At 50.5% G+C, this 20,034-nt stretch overlaps 1 protein-coding gene across 2 annotated transcripts in view; it reads right to left on the bottom strand.

Moving 5' to 3' along the window:
- The window catches only part of HAUS8 (HAUS augmin like complex subunit 8), a 29,897-nt gene extending 10,848 nt beyond the window's left edge, over nt 1–19,049 (bottom strand). Inside the window, exons 1-5 of one of the 2 annotated variants that reach the window (XM_064381666.1) lie at nt 18,922–19,049; nt 14,485–14,546; nt 10,306–10,361; nt 2,977–3,058; nt 27–119 (exon numbers count right to left, since the gene is read on the bottom strand). In XM_064381666.1, the coding sequence (XP_064237736.1) occupies nt 27–119; nt 2,977–3,058; nt 10,306–10,361; nt 14,485–14,546; nt 18,922–18,950 (322 nt within the window). In that variant the 5' untranslated portion in view covers nt 18,951–19,049. Of the gene's footprint in view, nt 1–26; nt 123–2,976; nt 3,059–10,305; nt 10,362–14,484; nt 14,547–18,921 lie in introns of both variants that reach the window. The other variant, XM_064381665.1, reaches the window with a different exon arrangement.
- Between the last annotated feature and the right edge of the window lie 985 nt (nt 19,050–20,034).

The raw sequence follows: 20,034 nt of genomic DNA, 5'->3' as shown, positions 1-20,034 counted from the left end.
CAGAAGGGGTGAAACCAATGATTTACCATTAATGGCAGAGAGATCCAGGTCAGGTGGGGCTGTACCATGCCCTTCCAGCAACGTGGACTGTAGGTCCCCCTTTGCAACCCCACTGCTATCTGCTGTTAAGAAAAGAATACCCAAAAGTCAGCACAGTCAAGAGACATTCTCCATTTAAGCCAGGAAACACAGGCCATGTTCCTGAACAATACAATTGCTTTTAAAAACCCAATTTTGTCCTAGGTGGAAAGGCTAAAAGAAAAGAAAAAAAACCTGTGGGAAATTCCCAGCCATCATTGAATCTATTTTTAAAGTAGCACTAGAAGAGAGAGACATTCTGTATAACCCAAGAGATGCAAACAGGCCTTTCTGCCAGTTTACAAGATGCTAAAAGTGGGATATGATGCCATACTCCTATTCTACCCTCTACTCTTTTCCCATCTTCTTGTTTCTTGAGACAAAGTTTCCTTCTTGTCACCCAGGCTAGAGTGCAATGGAGCAATCAGCTCACTTCAACCTCTGCATCCTGGGTTCAAGCAATTCCCCTGCCTGAGCTTCCCAAGTCACTGGGATTACAGGCATCTGCCATCAACACCTGGCTAATTTTTGTATTACTATTATTATTATTTTTTGAGATGGAGCCTCACTCTGTTGCCAGGCTGGAGGGCAGTGGCGTGATCTCAGCGCACTGCAACCTCCACCTCCCAGGTTCAAGCGATTCTCCTGTTTCAGCCTCCCAAGTAGCTGGGATTACAGGTGTGCACCACCACGCCCAGCTAATTTTAGTATTTTTAATAGATAGGGAGTTCTGTCATTTTGGCCAGACTGGTCTCGAACTCCTGACTTCAGGTGATCCACCGTCCTCAGCCTCTCAAAGTGCTGAAATTAAAGGTGTGAGCCGCTGCACCTGGCCAATTTTTGAATTTTCAGTAGAGACTGGGTATCAATATGTTGGCCAGGCTCTTCTCAAACTCCTGACCTGAGGTGATCCACCCGCCTCAGCCTCCCAAAGTGTTGGGATTACGGGCGTGAGCCACCACACCCAGCTAGAGGTGGTAACTTCTTATTGCTATTGCGCTTTTTTTTTTTTTTTTTTTTGAGACGGAGTCTCACTCTGTTGCCAAACTGGAGTGCAGTGGCATGATCTTGGCTCACTGCAACCTCTGCCGTCTGGGTTCAAGAGGTTCTGCCACCTCAGCCTCCTGAGTAGCTGGAACTACAGGCGCATGCCACCACACCCGGCTAATTTTTACATTTTTAGTAGAAATGGCATTTCAGCATTTTGGCCAGGATGGTCTTGATCTCTTGACCTCGTGATCCACCCGCCTCAGCCTCCCAATGTGCTGGGATTACAGGCATGAGCTAATGTGCCCAGCCTGCTATTAATTACTTTGCCCTGGAATATTTTATCGTCAGCATGTATAGCATTTGCACTAGGAAAATTAATTTTCTTTCTTTTTTTTTTTTAATCTTTGGTCTCTGAATATCAGTAAGAAAATTAATTTTCTACAAAACTATACAATGGAACTCAAACAAGCAGTCCTTTGAAATCATTAGGGTGTGGTTTAAATTAAGGTTTCTGGCCAGGCGCAGTAGCTCACATCTGTAATCCCAGCACTTTAGGAGACCAAGGTGTGTGGATCACAAGGTCAGGAGTTCAAGACCAGCCTGGCCAATATGGTGAAACCTCGTCTCTACTAAAAATTATCCGGGCATGGTGGCGGGCACCTGTAGTCCCAGTTACTTGGGAGACTGAGGCAGGAGAATCACTTGAACCTGGGAGACAGAGATTGCAGTGAGTCAAGATCGTGCCACTGCACTCCAGCCTGAGCGATAGAGCGAGACTCTTAATAAAAAAATTAAGGTTTCCTAGCCATGGCATTGCGAGTATGTGGGTATGTGGGGCTGGATCCTTCCTTGCTGTGGTGGCGGCGTCCTGTGCATTGCAGGATGCTGAGTGGCCTCCCTGGCCTCCACCCACCAGATGCCAGTAGAACCCCTTCCCCCAGACAGGACAACCAAACACATCTCCAGACACTGCCAAAGTGTCCCTTGGGGGTCGGGATCACCCTTGAGTGAGAACTGGTTTGAAGGTGTGGCAGGCCCGGTCTCTGGTCCCCTGGTGGCACCAGCATTCCTAGGTTCATGCATGGCCTTTGACCCAATTAGATGGGGAAGACCAGCAGGCTGGCTCTACTGTGCCTGCTTCTCAACCACACTGGGGGAGGGTGTAGCAAGAACTCTAACATCTACATCAGGAGTGGCAAACTGTAGCTCACAGGACAAATCCAGCCCGCTTCCTCTGCTTGTAAATAGTTTTATTGGCACACAGCTATACCCGTTCCTCTATGTCTGGTCTGGGGTCTATGTCTGGTCTGGGGTTGTTTTTGTATTACAAATAGCACAGTTGAGTCTTTATTTGTTGAGACGGAGTCTCGCTCTGTTGCCCAGGCTGGAACGCAGTGGCTTGATCTAGGCTCACTGCAACCTCTGCCTCCCAGGTTCAAGAGATTCGTCTGCCTCAGACCCCCAACCCTAAGTAGCTGGGATTACAGGCATGTGCCACCATGCCCAGCTGATTTATGTATTCTTAGTAGAGATGGGGTTTTGCCATGTTGGCCAGGTTGGTCTCGAACTCCCAACCTCAGGATGAAGCCCTCACAGCCTCTCTAAGAGTTCCGCTCTCAGAGCACCAGTGGGAAAACAGTCATGTAGACAGAAACTGATGTTACCAAGGAGTACCATGATGGCAGTGTAGCTTTTCTCTGGGGCCACACAGGGAAGAAATGACCTCCCCTTTTCTTGCCATCCCCGCTCACCTCCCCACATCCCCCCAATCTATTCATATGCTCCAACTCTTTGCTCATCGCTTCTGATCTTTCCCAGAAAAGAAAGAGGGAAATTGAACTTAGCACCCATGGAGACAAAATTTACTGCCACGCTCATCACTGCCTGAGGCCCAGGGCTGTTTCGCACCTTTGCTTTTCTGGAGCAGGCTGGATTTCCTTCCACCTTCAGATGTCTTCCCTCGAGTCTGTGACCCATCTCCTGCAGAAGCCTGTTATGGGAACACACGACACTCAGAGGACAAGATATGCCCCCTTCACAAGACGCGGCCCTGACGCGGTCTGCACCATGTTTTCTAACTGCTCTTCCTTACAGACAGGGGAGAGATTTAAAGAGGTTTGAAATTTTATCTCATAGATATAGGAATAACACATTTTGTCAAAGTGTAGACGCTCACTTGCACAGAACATAGGAGACTACTAAAATGTTTGCTGGTGACTATCTGACATGGTAGATTAAAGGTGACTAATTTTTTTCTAGACACATTTCAGTATTTGCTAGTTTTCTAGAGAGAACATATAACTTTGGTCATCAGGAAAAACAGTTTTTACACACATATTGTCAAACAATTTTTTTAAAGAAACACATGCAACACTGTCCTTGTAATACCCAAAAGCAAAATGAAAACCTTATAAAGAGCAAGGGCCAGGTGCAGTGGTTCCTCCCTGTGGTCCCAGCTACCTGGGAGGCTGAGTTGGGAGGATTGCTCGAGCCCAGAGGTTCAAGGCTGCAGTAAGCCATGATCGCACCACTGCACCTCAGCCTGGGAGACAGAGCAAGACCAGAGCAAGGCTATGACGATGCACAGACGCCACTCCCATTCAATATGGCAGTGGAGGGCCTCGGATAAGAAATAAAAGGCAAACAAGTTGGAAAGCAAAACTCTGTTCTTGCAGACGTTAATTCTTCATGTAGAAAATCCCTGAACATCTTCAATACTGCTATTGAAATTGAAAAATAAGTTAACAGGTGTTTTCTTTCAATTTTGTGTGTGAACTTGACTGGATATCGGGTGTCCCAGAATGAACATTTTTTCGGTGTGTCTGTGAGGGTGTTTCATATTTATTTATTTTGAGATGGAGTCTTGCTCTGTCTCCAGGCTAGAGTGTAGTGGTGCGATCTCAGCTCACTGCAACCTCCGCCTCCTAGGCTCAAGCAATTCTCCTGCCTCAGCCTCCTGAGTAAATGGGACTACAGGTGCATGCCACCATGCCCAGCTAATTTTTGTATTTTTAGTCGAGACAGGATTTCACCGTGTTGGCCAGGATGGTCTTGATTTCTCAACCTCGTGATCAACCTGCCTTGGCCTCCCAAAGTGCTTGGATTACAGGCGTGAGCCACTGAGCCACTAAGCCACTGTGCCCAGCCGAGGGTGTTTACTAATGAGATCAGCATTTGAATGGGTGGATGTGTATGGGTACCATGCAATCCCTCGAGGGCCTGAATACAACAAAATGGTGGAAGGAGAAATTCACCCCTTTTGCTTCCTGCTTGCCTGGCTGAGCTGAGACATCTTACCCCATCTCCTCCTGCCCTCAAACTGGGATTTACACCTTTGGCTCCCCTAGTCTCAAGCCTCCAGACAAACGCTGAACTAAACCACCAACCTTCCTTGCTCTCTGGCTTGCAGACAGTAGATCCTGGGATTTCTCATCCTCCATAATCACATGAACCAATTCCTCATAAATAAACCTCATTTTATATATTCATATCCTTTTATAAGATCCTCTTATTGGTTCTGTTACTCTGGAGAACTCTAACACAGCAAAGGTGCAGGACACAGGGTCAATATTTAAAAATTCACATTTCTAGCAATGAAGTAGCAATGAACAAGTTTGAAGACTGAAATTAAAAGAGTACCATGTACAACAGCACTAAACACCAAATGCTTAGGTAAGATCTATACTCTGGAAGCTACAAAAAGTGCTGAAAAAAATCCAGGAAGATCTAAATAAATGGAGAAGTATACCATGTTCATGGATTGAAAGACTCGATGTTATTAAGAAGGCATTCTCCCCGATTTATGGATTCAGTGTAATCAAGATCAAGCAGGTATTTTGCCAGAAAAATGACAATTCTAAAATCTCTATGGAAAGCCAAAGGAACTAGAAGAGACTAAACAGTTTTGGAAAAGCATAGCGGGAGGCCTCACATTACCCGATTTGAAGACTTTGTACAAAGCTACAGTAACCTCAGCAGTGTGGAACTGGCATAAGAATGCACACATAGAACAATGGAAATGAACAGAGTCCAGACACAACGCACACATATATGATCAACTGGTATTTGACAGAAGTGATGAGACAATACAATGGAAGAAAGGAAAATCATTTCAGTAAATGGGATTGCAACAACTGAACACCCTGCATGAAAAAATGAACTTTGATTTAAATATCACATCATACACAAAACCTAACTCACAGACTTAAAACTAAAACCGAAACAACAAAACTACAGGGAAAACCGGAAAAAATCTGTGATCTTGGATTAGGTGGGGGTATCTTGGATAAGACTCCAAAAGCACAATCCACAAATGCAGAAAGTGATCAACTGGGCTTCATCAAAACCAACAACTTCTGCCTTAAATTAAAACACTTAACAGCATGAAAAGACAAGCCAGACTGGAAGAAAACATTTGCAAAGAACCACAAAGAGCTGGTATCCAGAATACAGAAAGCACCCTCGAAACTCAGTAATAAGAAAACAAATAACCCAATTTAAAACTGGGCAAACAATCTTAACAGACACATCAGCAAAGATACAGGAATGGCAAATAAGCACCTGAAAAGATGTCTGATATCATCGGCTATTATGAAAATGCAAATGAAAACCACAATGAGATACCATTTCACACCCACAAGACTGGCTAGAATGTGAATGTAACAACTTGCACTGTCATCTATGTGCCTAGTGGGAACATAAAAATGGTGCAGCTACTGTGGAAAACAGGTAGTTTCTTGTTACCATTATATATATATATATATATATATGTTTTCATCTACGACTCATGGCTTGAAACTCCTATAAGCCCCTGTTACAGTAAGTGGGATCTCTCTGACCTCCTCCCACACTCCTTTTACCTGTCAGAGAGGGTTCCTGCCTCACACCCCAGAGGAAAAAATGCTACAGAGGCCAAGAAGAACCTGAACAGACAGGTCTTGCTGGGTTTGGAGCATACTGTTTTTGACCAATCACATTTCCACAGGGTTGTCCACGCTTCAATCACACCTAAGTCATGAAGATTCCATAAAAACCCAAAAGGACAGAGCTTGGAGAGATGTCAGACAGCTGAACACATGGAGATTCCTGGATGGTAGCATGCCCGAACAGGTCATGGAAACTCTGTGCCCCTTCCCCCATACCTCACCCTACACATCTCTTATCCTTTATTGGTTTTGTTTTGTTTTTGAGACGGAGTCTTGCTCTGTCGCTGAGGCTGGAGTGCAATGGCACAACCTCGGCTCACCACAACCTCCACCTCCCAGGTTCAAGGGATTCTCCTGCCTCAGCCTCCCAAGTAGCTGGGATTATAGGCATGCACCACCATACCCAGCTAATTTTGTATTTTTAGTAGAGACAGGGTTTCTCCATGTTGGTCAGGCTAGTCTTGAACTCCCGATCTCAGGTAATCTGCCCGCCTTGGCCTCCCAAAGTGCTGGGATTACAGGCATGAGCCACCACACCCGGCCTGTTTTGTTTTGAAGAGACAGGATCTTACTGTTACTCAGGATGGAGTGCAGTGGTGTGATCACAGCTCACTGCAGACTCAACCTCCTAGGCTCAATTGATCTTCCTGCCTCAGCCTCCCGAGTAGTTGGGATTATAAGCACCCACCACTATTTTTATTTTTTTTTTCATAGTCTTGCTATGTTGCCCAGACTGGTCTCAAACTTTTAGGCTCAAGCAAACCTCCCACCTAGACCTTCCAAAAGTGCTGGGATTACAGGCCTGAGCCATAGAGACAGGGTCTCATTGTGTTGCCCATGCTAGTCTGGAACTCCTGGCCTCATGCAATCCTCCCATCTCAACCTCCCAAACTGCTGGGATTTCAGACATGAATCCCAGCTGAGCCACACTCTGCTCCATCTGTATCCTTTGTAATATCCTTTATAATAAACTGGTAAACCTAAGTGTTTCCTCAAGTTCTGTGAGTCACTCCTGCAAATTAAATGAACCCAAAGAGGGCGTTATGGGAACCCCCATTTGAACTTAAACTTGGTTGGTCAGAAGTTCTAGAGGCAGAAGGGGCAGTCTTGAGGACTGAGCCCTCACCCTATGGAATCTGATGCTATTTCCAAGTAGTGTGTGTCAGAATTGAATTGGAAGACGCTCAGCTGGTGTCTGCTGCTTGCTGGTGGGGAAACTCTCCCTCACAATGGTCACAGAAGTCCTATGTTGACTGTGGTTGAGCGGGAGATCAGGAAACAGTTTGAGTTTTTCTACGAGCCGGCAATCCTCCTCTTGGGAGAAATAAAAACAAGTCTACACAGAAAAACACACAAGAATGTTTAGGGAGGCTTTATTTGTGATCACCAAGACAGGAAACCAACTGACTGTCTGTCAATCAGTGAACAGATGAACACACTGCAGTCCATCCACTTGATGGAATATTATTCAGCCATAAGGAACCAGGCTGGGCATGGCAGTTCCCGCCTGTAATCCTAGCATTTTGGGAGGCCGAGGCAGGTGGATCACTTGATGCCATGAGTTTGAGACCAGCCTGGCCAACATGGTGAAACACCCATCTCTACTAAAAACACAAAAATTAGGCCAGGCGCGGTGGCTCACGCCTGTAATCCTAGCACTTTGGGAGGCTGAGGCGGGCAGATCACTTGAGGTCAGGAGTTCGAGACCAGCCTAGCCAATACAATGAAACCCCATCTCTACTAAAAATACAAAAATTAGGGCCAGGCGCGGTGGCTCACGCCTGTAATCCCAGCACTTTGGGAGGCCGAGGCGGGTGGATCACGAGGTCAAGAGATCGAGACCATCCTGGTCAACATGGTGAAACCCTATCTCTACTAAAAATACAAAAAATTAGCTGGGCATGGTGGCGGGTGCCTGTAGTCCTAGCTACTAGGGAGGCTGAGGCAGGAGAATCGCTTGAACCCGGGAGGCGGAGGTTTCGGTGAGCTGAGATTGCACCACTACACTCTAGCCTGGGCAACAGAGCAAGACTCCGTCTCAAAAAATAAATAAAATAAAAATAAATAAATACGAAAATTAGCCAGGTGTGGTGGCATGCACCTGTAGTCCCAGCTACTTGGGAGACTGAGGCAGGAGAATCGCTTGAACCAGAGGCGGAGGCTGCAGCAAGCCGAGATCGCACCACTGCACTCCAGCCTGGGTAACAGAGCAAAGGACTCCATCTCAAAAAAAAAAAAAAAAGGAGGAACCACTTACAGATTACCTTGAAAGGCACTCTGCTAAGTGTTAGGAGCCATAGACAAGGGCTACAAACTGTGATGCCACAGATACGACCTTCTAGAAAAGGCAAAACTGCAGATTCAGAAAGTCGATCTGTGGTTGCCTGGGGGTGGGAGAGGGGCTTGTCCTATCAGAGGAAAGGGGGATTTAGGGATGACCCATTCTGTAGCTTGATTGTAGAGGCTTTTCCATGACCGTCTACATCTGTCAAAACAGGCAGACCCCTATGCTGAAAAGGGGGATACTGACTCCATGTAAATGACATCTTGATTTTAAAGATGGGGGAAAAAACAGTAAAGCTGGAAAGGGCTAAAACGTTACAGCACACAGACACACGGGGGCGCTGTCACCAAGTCTTCACAACAACATGAAAATCAGGAGTGGAAGACAGTGACCCTTTGTTGAAAACTGCTCCAAGAAGGGTATCTGTTTGTGCAAAGGTATTCTCTTTTCTCAAGCCAAATCTTAAGTCACAGGGTCAAGCACCCACCAGCCACCCAACCCAGAGTGGAAGACAGGCAGTGGGAATTTGACTCCATTTTATCATAAACCAAGATTTGTAAAGCAGAGGGAGGAATCCAACCTTGACTCACTGAAAGAATATATACAATTGTATCATCTACTGATTGTTCCCAGGAACCCTCACACAAAGCACGTTCTCACGTGGTTAAATATCTTTCATGCCATTACTTTCAATGGTTTCATGATATTTCACGGTGTGGCCTACATGATAGTTCACTAAACTCTTCCTCTAATTCGGGATGATTGGTGTGTGTCATTTTTCCCATAGTTTTTCTCTAAAAATCCATAGCTGATTTTTAAATTTTTTTTTTTTTTTTGAGACAGGAGACAGGGTCTTGCCCTGTTGCCCAGGCTGGAGTGCAGTGGCATGATCTCGGCTCACTGCAAACTCCACCTCCCAGGTTCAAGTGATTCCCTGGCTCAGCCTCCTGAGTAGCTGGGATTACAGGCGCTCACAACCATGCCCGGCTCATTTTTGTATTTTTGGTAGAGACGGGGTTTTGCCATGTTGGCCAGGCTGGTCTCAAACTTCTGACCTCAGGTGATTGGCCTGCCTAAGCAGCTTTATTTTGTGAGATGGAGTGTCGCCCAGGCTGTAGTGCAGTGTCGCAATCTCGGCTCACTGCACCTCTGCTTCCCAGGTTCAAGCAATTCTCCTGCCTCAACCTCCCGAGTACCTGGGATTACAGGCACACACCACCATGCCTGGCTAATTTTTGTATTTTTAGTGGAGACAGGGTTTCACCAGGTTGGTCAGGCTGTCTTGAACTCCTGACCTCTTGTTCCCACCCACCTTGGCCTCCCAAAGGCTGGGATTACAGAAGTGAGCCACTGCTCCTGGCAAGTAGCTGTTTTTTTTAAAATACCAGCCAGACACCAAGAACTGTGCGCTGGGCACTGGATAATACAGCTTCAGAATCCAGAAAGTGAATTAACTGGGTTGAAAGGCAAGAAAAGGCTGCGCGCGAGGGCTCATGCTTGTAATTCCAACACTTTGGGAAGCCAAGGTGGGAGGATCGCTTGAGCTCAGGAGCTCAAGACCAGGCTGGGTAACTTAGGGAGACCCAGTCTCTACAAAAACTTTTAGAAATTAGCTGGTGTGGCAGCACACGCCTTTGGTGCCAGCTACTCAGGAGGCTCAGGTGGGAAGATGGCTTGAGCCTGGGAGGCTGAGGCGGCAGTGAGCCGTGATCACGCCACTCCATTCTGGCCTGGGTGAGAGAGAGAGACCTTGTCTAAAAAACAAAAACAGAACAAGGTAAGAATGGCATTATGTTTCAATGGAGATCACAGCTTTGTGAAAGAGATGGCGTATAGCCATGAGCCGCCAATGACAGACTCAAAACTGGTGGCATGAGGGGCTGACGATCTCAAAAGCACCTGGGTGAAGACCCCAAAACGTTTCCTTCAGGACCGGGTTGTAAGCACCTCCCGTGACTAGTTTCCGAATTCCAGTTACTCAGAGCCGGGCTCAGAACGGCTGCACACAGAAGCTGGGCGCTGCCTTACCTTTTGGGCTGTCTTCTTTTCATACTGCAGATATCGGGACTCAACCACTCTTCCACCTGTGGGGATACAAAGGACTCAAGACCCCACACACCCAGACCCCACGCCCCAGAGAGCCAATGCCGGGGCCCTCCCCACTCAGTGACCGAACAGGGGGAGTCATCACTCCTCCTGCTCCCCCTGACCACGTCCTTCGCCAGCCTTGTCCTTCGCCAGCCTCGAGCATGCATGGGACACCTACTGTATGCAAGTCCCAAGGCAGGTGTGGAGTCCCAGACTTCCTGAGGAGCTAAGATCAAGGAACATGCCCCAAGGTCAAAGCCGCACCTGTACTCAGGCAAGGGGAGGGAAAGAAGAAAGAACTTCTGCTGACGGCCTCCAGGTGGTTTACGCCTTCCTCCCAGCTCGGTCCCCTTGCTGTGACCCCAACAGCTCCTTCCCCCTCTGCATGTGTCTAGGACTCACTCCTGGTACCACCTTTTACTACCCCCGCCCCTTACTCAATTTGGGACCCCCTGCCCTGAGACACACCCAACACCCAGGCCCTCTTCAGACAGAGCCAAATCCCTGGTGACAGCCCGACCCCAGGTCCCCTTCCAGGGCTACTCCTAGGAGGGTGACTGCGGATGGAACAAATGCCACCTGTCACCCCAGATTCTGGGGGTAGGGGTCTGCACTGGATCCAGTTGGTCCCGTTCTGTCCCCCAGCCCTCTCCTGGACCCTCCCTCAAACCTGTTCCTCCCACCTCCTCTACCTGGCTGCACCCAGTCTCAGCCGGTGACCCCAGGAGACCCTCCCACCACCACATCTAGCCACCTCCAGTCCTGAGGGCTACATCCCCCGGTCCTGTGAATGGACCTCTGTGCTCCCAGATAAACTGCCCTCCATCCTGGGCACTAAAGCCCAGCCCTTACTTCGAAAAGGAAACACCCACAACTCCCACCTCCCTGCCTGAGTCCCCACGGCTCCACTCTCCACTAGATGCTGCAGGTCGTTCTTCCCCCGGCTGCACCCTCTGCCTCCCCCATTCCTCCCATCCCCTCCACAGCAAACACCGCAGAGATCTTGATCACCAGCTCCCCTCCCTCTCCTTGCTTCTTCCCTTGAGTCTCTCCCCCAGCAATCCAGCTTGCAGACACACCGCCGCACCAGAACTTAACACCTTTGGACAAGACCACCGCGATGTCCCTTGCTCCTGAGCCCACCGGCCCATTCTCAGTCCAATCATCTGAGCCACCCGCAGCTCTAGGCACTATCATGGCTCGCTCCCTCCTGCGGGAAACCTTCCATTGGCCCCCAGCTGCCCCTTGGGGCTGAGGCAGGCTGGCCTGCTGGGTCCCTGGGCTCAGGAAGCCTGAGTGCCTCTGGGAAACTTCAGGGCCCTGTGCCACCAGCAACTTGCCTCTTGTCACCCTGTCACCCCTCACTTGCCCTATTCAGCCGATCTGCTCCGTGGACCCTCTTGCTGTGCCTCCCCCCGCAGGCACCTCCCTGTCTCAAGGCCATGCTCAGCTCAGACCCCAGCATGCCTGCCCCGCCTGCCATTCCATCACAGCATCTGTCATCATCTCGCACACCCAGCAGCCTCCTGACGGTTCTCACGCACTGCCCACCTCCTCCCTAGAGCCCCCAGGGGCCTGGGATTTTTGTCTCCTTCACTTGCTGCTACGTTCCACCACCTGGCATGGGGTAGGCACCCAGGACTAGGTCAAATGAATATTCTGCAGCATATCGGTGCCGTAGAGCTCAGAGGCTTGCCTTTGTACTGAACAGACCAGGGAGCGTGACCTGCTCAATGTCACAGAGCTTGAGAGTTCAGCCAAGTGAGACTGTGACTTTGCCCATATCTTAGTGCCAGTTGATTCTTCTGTTGGGGATTCGGGGTGCAGCTGCTACCCTGAGAGGAAAGGAAGTGCCCTCACACTGAACAAGGATCCTGCAGTCAGCCAAAGGGCTGGGCTGTCAATCTGGGTGGCCCCAGGGCAGGAATGCGCCAGACCTGCAGAGCGAGCGTGGGTGCAGGTGGCTGAGTGGCAGATGAGGAAAATCGGGGGGCCACTCTCACAGTGCAGGCAGGTAAGGACTGAGGCAGGACCAGGCAGGGTCCCAGGACAGAACCAAGCCACACAAAGAGTCTGCCCTGGATGGTGATCCAACAGCTGAGGTAAAGGACACCCCTAGTTCCCAGCACAGAGACTGTCCTGCCCAGGTCTTTCTAACTCCATCAGCAAACAGTTTTTCTCAACGAGGAGGATCTCAGGCTTGGGCTGCCTTGGACAGTGGGGGAAGAAAAGCACTTTCAAGTTTCCAGGAAACTAGAATACAACTGTTTGTTTTTACAGGCTCACGCCTGTAATCCCAGAACTCTGGGAGGCTGAGGGGACCGATCACTTGAGGTCAAGAGTTTGAGACCAGCCTGGCCAACATGGTGCAACCCCGACTCTACTAAAAATACGAAACTGAGCCAGGGTGGTGGCGCACTCCTGTAATCCTAGCTATTCGGGAGGCAGAGGCAGAGAATCGCTTGAACCCAGGAGGCAGAGGCTGCAGCGAGCAGAGATTGCGCCAATGCACTCCTGCCTGGATGACAGAGTGAAACTCCATCTCAAAAAAAATAAATACATAAACAGGCTAAATTTTCCACAGAAGCAATGTTATAAAGGAGGATATAATTCCAAAAACAAGGTAGCTCATAAATATGACACGTGTCACATGCGAGATTAACATGCAATGTTTACAACTTGAGAATAGCCGGGCATGGCGGCTCACGCCTGTAACCCCAGCACTTTGGGAGGCCAAGCTGGGCAGATCATCTGAGGTTAGGAGTTAAAACCAGCCTGACCAACATAGTGAAGGCTTGTCTCTATTAAAAATACGAAATTAGCCAGGTGTGGTGGCAGGCGTCTATAATCCCAGCTACTCGGGAGGCTGAGGCAGGAGAATCACTTGAACCCAGGAGGCAGAGGTTGCAGTGAGATAGTGCCATTGCACTCCAGCCTGGGCAATAAGAGCAAAGCTTTGTCTCAAAAAAAAAAAAAAAAACTTGGGAATAAGTAGTCAGGAAATGAAAAGACAACTCACGCAGCGGTGCTCCAGCATACAAACTTAGCCTCACTTGGAACTAAAACCCTGCTCTAAGCTCTACTGAATTGAGCCCTGCGACACTGCACACACTGCAAAAACACTGCACTGTATCAGTCTTGGCCTCCAACGATGGACTCTAGAATCTACCATGTAAGCTGACCACTTCTTCTTTTTGTGTTTTGAGACAGTCTCACTCTGTCGCCCAGGCTGGAGTGCAATGGTGCGATCTTGGCTCAGATGAGAGTCAATGACAGGGGTGGCTGTTAACATTGATGCCAGGCCAGGTGCAGTGACTCATGCCTGTAATCCCAGCACTTTGGGAGGCCGAGGCGGGTGGGTCACTTGAGGTCAGGAGTTTGAGACCAAACTGGTCAACATGGAGAAACCCTGTCTCTACTAAAAATACAAAAATTAGCCAGGCATGGTGGTGGGCACCTGTAATCCCAGCTACTCAGGAGGCTGAGGCAGGAGAATTGCTTGAACCCAGGAGGCAGAGGTTGCAGTGAGCCGACATTGCACCACTGCATTCCAGCCTAGGTGACAGAGTAAAACTCTACCTCAAAAAAAAAAACAAAACACTGACCCCAAACCAACAGGTGGAAATCAGACATACAGGTACCCCTCGTGAGACTGACACATTCACGCAGTGGGAATTGAGAGTTTGATTTCAGGCCGGGAGTGGTGGCTCACGCTTGTAATCCCAACACTTTGGGAGGCAGAGGCAAGAGGCTCACTTGAGGTCAGGAGTTTGAGACCTGCCTGGGCAACATAGCAAGACCCTTTCTCAAAAAAAAAAGGGAGAGTATGATTTTAGATAATGATCTCCACAGTCTCCATACCCATGCTTCCAGGGGACACATCCCGGATACAGCCCATTACCCCCATGTCCGCAAGGGAAACCACTGCTCAAAATGACCACCACCATTCCTGACACATCCTTCACCACAGGGCTGGGATGGCCAGATCCGGAATCCCGAGGCGTGACTACAAGGAAGTAAAGCCACAGGCCCCCTTTTCTGGCCTGTTTTTTCTTCCTCCAAAAGCACCTCATGAAAGAAGAAAACCATGTTCCTTAAAGAGACCCTGACATTGCTCACCTTGAACTCTTTTCTCCTTCTTCTTGGCGCTGCCGGGATTGGTGGGGCCGGTTGCAGGCTTCCTGCAAGAGGAGAGAGACAGGTCTTGTTCATCTCACTGCCCAACCAGCACAGGAAAGCCAGCAAGGTGCCTCTGCTAGTTGAAGCTCAGACAGCCCAGTCCCAGGGCTGCCCGAGGACAGTCTCAGTGAGGCTGGGCCACCTCAACAGGAAGAGAGACACAAGGAGCAGCCAGCCCCCGTCACCTGGGCAGCAGGGCGTAGGCGAACGCCCGAACTGAGAAGGGAGGAGGGAGACGAGAGAGGAAGAGACTGCAGCAGATCTCAAATTAGCCCTGTGTTCATTCATTCACCAGACAGTGATGCGCCTACTGTATACCAGCAGGGACACAGTAGTGAACAAAACACGGAGCTCCCTCCCAGAAAGGGAAGATCGGCATCTTGACAGGCAGGTCTGAGGAGTGGTCCCAGCAGGTACAGGGATGGGAGGACAGGTATGACAAAGCACAGTAAGCTCAGACACGCAACAGAGGACATCCTAAGACGAGGGTTCAACAAGGGCCTGGGTGCTGGAGCGGGAGGGATTGATGGAGATACAAGAATTGCTCAGTCCTGTGGTTTAGTTCCAGAAGATAAACGAGGACACGACAGTTGGAGAGGACATAGAGCTAGGCCAGTCTGGTGGAGACTGAATTCTGAGACTTACAATGACATTTGAATTCCCTACAGTTTTCACATGTCACAAAAAATTCTTGACTTTTTCTTTAAACAACAATTTAAAAATACACAAGCCAACAGGTCCAGCGCGGTGGCTCACACCTGTAATCCCAGCACCTTGGGACGCCAAGGCGGGCGGATCGCTAGAGGCCAGGCAATCGAGATCGGCCTTGGCCAACATGGCAAAACCCTGTCTCTACTAAAAATGCCAAAATTAGACGGGTGTGGTGGCGTGTGCCTGTAATTCCAGCTATTTGGGGGGACTAAGGCACGAGAATCACTTAAACCCAGGAGGTGGAGGCTGCAGTGAGCTGAGATCACACCACTGCACTCCAGCCTGGGTGATCAAGTGAGACTGTCTCAAAAAAAGGGAAAAAAAGTATAAGCTGTTCTTAGCTACCAGTCATACAAAAAAGCAGGGTACTCTGGCTTCCCCTGCAGCCTGAAGATAGTCTAGCCCTGCTATGGAAACAGGAGAATGGGGAGGGGTTAGATACAGGAGATGACAGTATCAATGGTGTTTCATACACACCACCGGCAGCTGGTAGGAAGACAGGCTACAAAGTTCTAGAAGGACAAGGACTAGTCTGCCATTGTTCCTCACTTGGGCTGCAAAATACCAGCTCATATTCAATACCAGTGTGCTCACAGGATCTCTTTTTCATGAGCGTGTGGAGAAGGAGTGTAAGCAAGTGAGCTGTCTGGTGTCTCTTCCTGGTTTTAAACATTATTCTATTTTATTGAGACAGGATCTTGCTCTGTCACCCAGACTGAGTGCAGTAGCACGATCTCAGCTCACTGCAACCTCCGTCTCCCGAGCTCCAATAATCTTCCCACCTCAGCCTCCTGAGTAGCTGGGACTACAGGCGCACATCACTACGCCTGCCTGATTTTTTTTTAATGCTTTTAGTAGAGACATGATTTCACCATGTTGCCCAGGCTGGTCTCGAACTCCTGGGCTCAAGCAACCCACTCACTTCGGCCTTCCAAAGTGCTGGAATTACAAGTGTGAGCCACTGTGCCCTGTTTAGAGAACGTAATTTTATTTCCCATACTTGTGGAGGTCAAAAAGTCTGAGATCAAGATGCTGGCAAGGTAGCTTTCATGCTCTGGGCTTGCAGGTGGCCGCCATCTCCCTGTGTGCTCACAGGAGTCTGGTGTCTCTTCCTATAAGGACCCTAACCCTATCCGATCTGAAGACACTATTGACAGTCACACAGGGGGTGCTATCAGCAGAGTTAAGTGGAGGCCAGGGGTGCTGCTCAACACCCTACAATGAAACGGACAGGACGGCCCTCATCCCAGAGAAGGATCCAGCCCCAGAAGTCAATAGTGCCAAGGTGAAGGGATGACTGGAAGTACAGGATGGAAGGCAGAGAATACAGATGGTGCTGCGAATTCCTGTCCAAAAATAAGAAAGCCTGAATGTTATTCAGCCCTAAAAAGGAAGAATGAAGTCTGGATAGACTCCAATAAAGATGAACCTTGGGTGGGGTGTGGTGGTTCACACCTGTAATCCCAGCACTTTGGGAGTCTGAGGCAGGCAGATCGTAAGGTCAGGAGTTCAAGACCAGCCTGGCCAATGTGGCGAAGCCCCATCTCTACTAAAAATACAAAAATTAGCCAGGCGTGGTGGTGTGCACCTGTAGTCCCAGCTACTTGGGAGGCTGAGGCAGGAGAATGGCTTGAACCTGGGAGACGGAAGTTGAAGGGAGCTGAGATCGCACCACTGCAATCCAGCCTGAGCAACACAGCGAGACTCCGTCTCCAAAAAAAAAAAAAAAAAAAGATGATCCTCAGAAACACTGTGCTGAGAGAAGCCAAATACAAAAGAGCACAAAGTACAGGATCCAATTCCATGAAATGTCCAGAACAGGGCAATCCATAGAGACATAAAGTGGATAGGTGGCTGAGAGGTAGTGGCGCAGAGGGAACGGGGAATGGCTAATGGGAACAGGTTTCCTTCAGAAGTGATAAAAAAATCTTCTGAAACCAGAATAAAAGCAATGGTTTCACACATTAGGAAGGTAAAGTCACTGAATTGTACACTTTAAAAGCACTAACTTCATGCTATGTGAATTTCACCTCAATTTAAAAATAGAATGAATGGGCCAGTCACAGTAGCTCACACCTGTAATCCCAGCACTTTGGGAGGCTAAGACAGGTGGATCACCAGAGGTCGGGAGTTGGAGACCAGCCTGGCTAACATGGTGAAACCCTGTCTCTACTAAAAATACAAAAATTAGCTGGGCATGGTGGTGGGCGCCTGTAATCCCAGCTACTTTCGAGGCTGAGGGAGAATAGCTTGAACTCGGGAGGTGGAGGTTGCAGTGAGCCTGGCGAAGGACAAACGGCACTCCAGCCTGGGTGACAGAGTGAGACTCCATCTCCAAAATAAAAATATAAATGGAATGAATCAAGCTTGATGTAATAGGAAAGAAGGGACCCTGAGATAGGAATCGCTGACTCACCAGCTGTGGGGGTGCAGGAGAAGGAGAGTCTGGGATGACTCAGGGTTTCAGCCTGAGCTAGTGGGAAGAGGAGGGAGCCAGGAACAGACACCAGCAAAACAGTGGAAGGACAGGGCTGAGGCCAGGGCACTGTAACTCTTGCCCCATCACCAAGGGTGGCTCCACTGGTCCCTGCAGCCACCTCCTCGAAGCAGGCTCCCAGGACCCCAAAGTGAGACCCAGGCAATGCTGGGGACACTTCCAGACCACCGTGAGGAGTGGCAACTTAGCAAATGTTCCCCAGGTGCTAGCAGCTGTGTCCTCTCACAGGCTCCTCCTAACCTGCCAGCTTCCTAACTGTTCGTATCTGCTTTCTTCTTGCTGCAAAACAGATACACAGGTCTTACATAGGCCACCCCCGGGCAGTCTCAGAGCCACAAAGAGACAGAGCACAGACTCCCTCTGGGGTCTGAGCCTGGGTTCTGGCCTCAAACCCAATGGGCTTCTCGGTGAACCTGCTGCGACCTGAGGGGAGTTCCGACACCTGTGCGAGCCTCAGGTACTTCACCTGTACCTGGGAGGTGCTGTCAATTTATTGGTTACGGCAAGGGGCGGTGGAGTGATTCCTGTTGCTGGCCAATTGCACTTCACTTTGCACCTGGCACAATCAACACTGGCAAAATTAACAAAACTAGACAAATACAGCCTCAGGACCATGCCTAGCCCTCGCCCAGTGTTCGCCTTCTTCCTTGTCCATGCTGTGTTATCCTAGGGAAATCACTTCCCCTCCCTGGGTCTCCATCATCTCCTCAGTAAACTGGGAGCACCGAACAAAGCACGTGGGAGGAGTAAAGGGGACATTTTGGTGGCCCACCACTTGTTCACTGCGTAATGATAATTCCAAGAGCGACATCCCAGTCAAGACCCAGGCGCCGATCTAAGCGCGTTTCAGCCTCACGCGACGCCTACGAGACTGAGTGCGTCATCAGCCCCATTTCGTAGCGGAAGAAAGGGAGGCACTGAGCGGTCAGGCAGCTGGCCCGAGGTCTCCCCGCGTCCCAGCGGAGGACACGGAACTCCGGGCCTGTAGTGTATCTGAACGCCGGAGCATGCGCAGAGGTCGCGCGCCATCGGGGTCTTCAGGGACCCGCGCAGTTCCTGGCGGGGTCGAACCCAGACTCACCCAAGGGTCCCCACCCCACAATTCCGCTGCCCGTCCTCTTCACTCCTCTGGCGTCCACAAATCCAGACCTGCGGGCGCCTCAACTCACCCAGCTCCGCGCCCCGAGGAATCCGCCATTTTCCCGCCTTCCTCCTCAAGCCCGGACCCGCCGGCTTTTCAAAGCCCGACACGCCCCCTTGCTTGCGGGCCGGACCATTTGTGTAGCTACAGGAGGGGAAGCTACCGGGCGTGGGACAGCACCGGCTGCGTGCGGAGAGCGCGGCCCCAGACGCGCGCCGCCTGTCCTCCCCTCGCGCTTGGTCTCGCCCACCAGGGGCCGTAAGGGTGGTACGGTGGGTGGGGCCTTATCTGCCGGAAAGTAGGGGCGGGGCTTTCAGCGATGCCCTGCCCCCTCGGCGCGCTGGCGTCACGCCCCTGGCCCCGCCCCTCCGGAACCCGGAAGCGGGAGCGCGCGGGGGAGCGGCGGGCGCGGCGGGGCGGAGCGGCCTGAGCAGTGGCGGGCGGGCAGGCGGTCATCCGCCCGGGGACCCGGCCCGGGACCGGCGGCGCGCGGTGGCCGAGGCCAGGTGAGTTCCAGGCGGCCTCGAGTTGGCGACTCGAGCTCGAAGCGTGCCTTTGGGGGCTGCGGAGAAGAGGGACGGAGCTGAGGGCTAATGGGGGACGCGCTGGCAGGGGTCGAGGGGGCGGGAACGATTCTGAGGGTCGTGGAGAGGTTGCTGGGGATGAGGTGGAAGCGACCTGATGAAGGAGAAAGTGGATGGGGATGGAGCTAGTGAGGGAGTTTGCGGGCGTGGGGGGGTGAGTCTTGTGGCTTTGAGCTGCTTCTCTGAAGAGGACGTGGCTTAAGTGGTAATTGGGGGGTCGCAGGAAACGGCGTTGTGGGGAGGCAAGGAGGCGGGAACGAGAGGCCCAAGTTGGGGGAGTGGGCAAGACGAGTGGCGGGACAGCTGGGGTGCGGTTGGGGGGAAGGGGTGCGGGACCGATCTGGGGCGTCTGCCCGCGCGATTGAAGGAAGGGTGTCTGAGAAGAGGGCGGCACCTGGCCCCCAGTGGGCGCTCAGTAAATGCGGGGGTTCTGAACTCACTGGTGCTGCAGCTATTGGGAAGCGGGGAAATGGGAGCTGGAAGGGAAGTAAACGGAGTAGAAGTCAGGGTAAGAACTGAGTGTAGGTTCAGGGAGGGAGGGCCCGGAGAAGAAGGAA

Source organism: Aotus nancymaae, unplaced genomic scaffold (genome assembly GCF_030222135.1).
Source record: "Aotus nancymaae isolate 86718 unplaced genomic scaffold, 86718_ANA_hifiasm-v0.15.2.pri h1tg000028l, whole genome shotgun sequence".
In the NCBI taxonomy this organism is placed as follows: domain Eukaryota; kingdom Metazoa; phylum Chordata; class Mammalia; order Primates; family Aotidae; genus Aotus; species Aotus nancymaae.
This window is presented reverse-complemented; position numbering and strand designations above follow the sequence as displayed.